Source organism: Papaver somniferum, chromosome 2 (genome assembly GCF_003573695.1).
Source record: "Papaver somniferum cultivar HN1 chromosome 2, ASM357369v1, whole genome shotgun sequence".
Lineage (NCBI taxonomy): Eukaryota > Viridiplantae > Streptophyta > Magnoliopsida > Ranunculales > Papaveraceae > Papaver > Papaver somniferum.
In genome coordinates, this window is record NC_039359.1 from 170,455,359 (window position 1) to 170,458,901 (window position 3,543).

Here is a 3,543-nt window from a genome sequence, read left to right on the forward strand (position 1 = left end):
CCTCTCCATTCTGAAGTCAAGCTCAAATTCTTAACAGTGTCGACGAAGAAACATCGAAGAAAATCACCTGTCAGGTCTTAAAATTTCAACCCTAATTTTCCACCTTTAATTTGATACTAAAAAATCCCATTTTTTTCAAAAATTTTAGGTTTAATTTTAATTCAGGTATAGTGTTATTCCAAAATATGAATTTCTGAAGAGAACCATTTGTAAAGGGGAAGATGGATGTATCCTTTTAATCTTCCAATAGAATGTTACAACACCAACACTTTTCCCGGCTTCCTTAAATTACTATTATCTATTTTAGCTTGTTAGTTTCTTGGTTTAGCTAGACTTCTTTTATTAACTAAGCGTGTTTAAGTTTTCTAGTTTACATTGCTTGCTACTCAAGTATCTTGAGCTTTAAATACTTAGCAGCCGATTGTATTATTCATCAATTAAGAACTCAATTTATTTTTAATATTTTCTTTCGTATTTTGTTGCTCACCCCAAAGAAAAAGGATGTTATTTGGTTCTTCTTTGTTTCTTTCTTGTCATCCTGTATTAGAGGTCCAGTACCCTAAAAACTGGATCAGAGCTGTTTTCGATCGAAAAAACCTAGAAAAATACACCAATTTTTTTCCTAAAGATGACATATACAGAAGATTTATCAGCTTTAAAGGAGATTATTACTGGTGTTGCTGACAAGTTGGATGTTCTTACTGAAACTATCACCAACTTCTATGTGCTCGATGAAGATACACAGAATAAGAAGACATCAGAAAAGCTTTTGCAAAAGGAACAAGCGAACACTGATCTTGCTACCATACTTACTACATCTCTGAGTACCTCCTTAGAAGCCTCCTTACGTACTATATTCACATAATTTTTTCCTCAACATCGTCAAGTTAATGGTGTTGCACCACCATCACCTCCTCCACCACCTCCCCCCCCCCCCCCCCACCTCCTCCTGCTGGTGAACATCCTCGTCCACCTCATAACAACATCAAGTTTCCTAATTTCAATGGTGAGGATCCTAATGGTTGGATCTTCAATAATGACCAATACTTTAGTATATATAACAACTCTGATGCTCTCAAAATCATTGTTGCTTCTCAAAGGAGAGGCTAATATTTGGTATAGATGGAAGAGAACCAGAGTTATTGTGACAACATGGATAGAATTCTGCAATTTAATTCGTGCGCGCTTTAATCCTGAAAAGTTTGTTGATGCTCGCCTAGCCATTAGCACCATTGAGCAAAAAGGTACAGTTCATCAACATATCTCTGAGTTTGAAAAATTACTGAACTTTGTTGAATTTCCAGAAGACTACTTGATCAGCTGTTTTGTTCGTTCCCTTAAACCACATATTGGGTATGTGGTTAAACTTTTTGCACCCCACACTTTGGATGAGGCCTATACTAAGGAAATACATCAGGAGGAAGCCTATGCAGCTATCAGGATTGTCCTAAAACAACCATATCGACCACCTCCTTTTAGACAACCAATTGCTCTTCCACAAGCTCAGCGGCAACATATTTTACCTTCTGGTTATAGGAGATTGTCACCAGAAGAACAAAGAGAAAGAAGAACTAAGGGTATGTGCTTCAAGTATGATCAACCATACAGACCAAATCATGTATGTGTTAATCCTCAATTAACTGTCTTGGATATTGAGGAACCTACAAAAGAAATTACCAAGCAAGCTGCAGACTCTATTTCTGCAACTGATATTGATGATTCAGTAGAGGATGATTCTCCGGTCGAGGTTGCTCCTACTATTTCCCTGAATTCACTCATGGGTTCTCCCTTTCCTACTACAATGCGTATTACAGGTTCCTCTAAAGCTCAACCAATTACAATTCTAGTAGACTCTGGTTCTACTCACAACTTTCTTAGCCCATCATTCGCCAAGCAATGTGGTTATCCTATTCACTCCAAAGATACTTCTCTTCGTGTTACAATAGGTGATGGTGGCCATATACATACTCAAGGGACATGTTTACACATACCAATTCAGCTGCAAAATCACATGTTTACAATTGATTTACATGTCTTGGATGTTAGTGGATGTGATGTTGTTCTAGGGGTCCAATGGTTGCACAAGTTAGGTCATATTGAATGGGATTTTGAAAAATTTGTGATGAAGTTCACATATAGCGGCGCAGATATTCAACTATTGGGTAATAACTCTTCAGCATTGATGGTCTTGGATACTACTCCCATGCAGAAATTGCTACTTAAATAAGTTTATGGGGGTTTTCTCCAATTATATACAGTACACAATTCTGCATTAACTGCTCCTTTAATTGAAAATCCTGCAATTAGGAAGTTGATGTCTACCTTTCAAGATGTGTTTGAAACACCAACTTCTCTTCCTCCGGCAAAATTACATGATCATCGCATACCATTGATACCAGATTCTTCTCCTGTTAATGTTCGTCCGTATAGATATCCACATTTTCAGAAAGACGAGATTGAAAAGATTATTTCAGAACTCAAGCAAGCAGGTTTTATACGTCCAAGTTCTAGTCCATTTTTCTTCACCCATATTAATGGTTCGAAAGAAAGATGGGTCATGGAGAATGTATGTTGATTACAGGGCTTTAAACAAGTTGACAATTAAAGATCGATATACTATTCCTATGGTGGATGAGTTGTTAGATGAACTGCATGGTGCCATTATTTTCACGAAGCTTGATTTACGTTATGGCTATTATCAAATACGCCTATATGGACCTGATATTCCTAAAACGGCATTCAGAACTCATGATAGTCACTATGATTTTCTTGTCATGCCTTTTGGGATCTCCAATGCGCCAACTACCTTCCAAAGCTTGATGAATCATCTATTCAGACCATATTTGAGGAAATTTGTGCTCGTTTTTTTTATGACATATTAGTTTATAGCTCCAAAATGCAAGATCACATTAAACACTTAACTTTAGTGTTTGAAATCCTTCGCAAGCATCAGCTATTTGTCAAAGAATCCAAGTGCACTTTTGCACAACCATCAGTAGGGTACCTTGGCCATGTTATCTCCTCTGAAGGTGTTGCAGTTGAGCAAGAAAAGATTGATAGTGTACTTTTTTATCCAATACCTTCTACAGTTAAAAGTCTAAGAGGATTTCTTGGATTGGCAGGTTATTACCGAAAATTTGTGAAGAACTTTGGTAAAATATGTGCTCCTTTAATACAGCTGTTGAAAAAGGATGCATTCTTATGGACTGATGAAGCTACTTCTGCTTTTCGAGCGTTGCAACATGTATTAACAACTACACCTGTTTTGATGCTTCCTGACTTTACGAAAGAATTTTATCTAGAATGTGATGCATCAGGAACTGGTTTGGGAGTTGTTTAATGCAAACTGGTCGGCCAATTACTTACTATAGCAAAGCATTGGCAGGTAAGAATCTTAATCTTTCTATTTATGATAAGGAGATGCTTGCAATCATCTCAGCAGTCCAAAAGTGGAGACCATATTTGTTGGATAGGCATTTCAAAATTTACACTGATCACCATAGTTTGAAGTACTTTTTGGATCAGCGTATATCCTCAATTGAG

At 37.0% G+C, this 3,543-nt stretch overlaps 1 protein-coding gene across 1 annotated transcript; it reads left to right on the forward strand.

Moving 5' to 3' along the window:
• The first annotated feature begins 1,036 nt into the window (after nt 1-1,036).
• On the forward strand, nt 1,037-3,340 carry LOC113352415. The gene is made up of 3 exons (XM_026596235.1): nt 1,037-2,162; nt 2,259-2,489; nt 2,883-3,340. Exons 1-3 carry the CDS (start codon nt 1,037-1,039, stop codon nt 3,338-3,340), a joined length of 1,815 nt encoding a protein of 604 aa, XP_026452020.1.
• Nucleotides 3,341-3,543: the final 203 nt, after the last annotated feature.

Coding starts and splice junctions, on each gene's coding strand:
- LOC113352415 (XM_026596235.1), top strand. CDS start 1,037: ATGACCAATACTTTAGTATATATAACAACTCTGATGCTCTCAAAATCA. Junction 2,163..2,258: donor CGCAGATATTCAACTATTGG/GTAATAACTCTT, acceptor AATTATATACAG/TACACAATTCTGCATTAACT. Junction 2,490..2,882: donor TTCAGAACTCAAGCAAGCAG/GTTTTATACGTC, acceptor ATGACATATTAG/TTTATAGCTCCAAAATGCAA.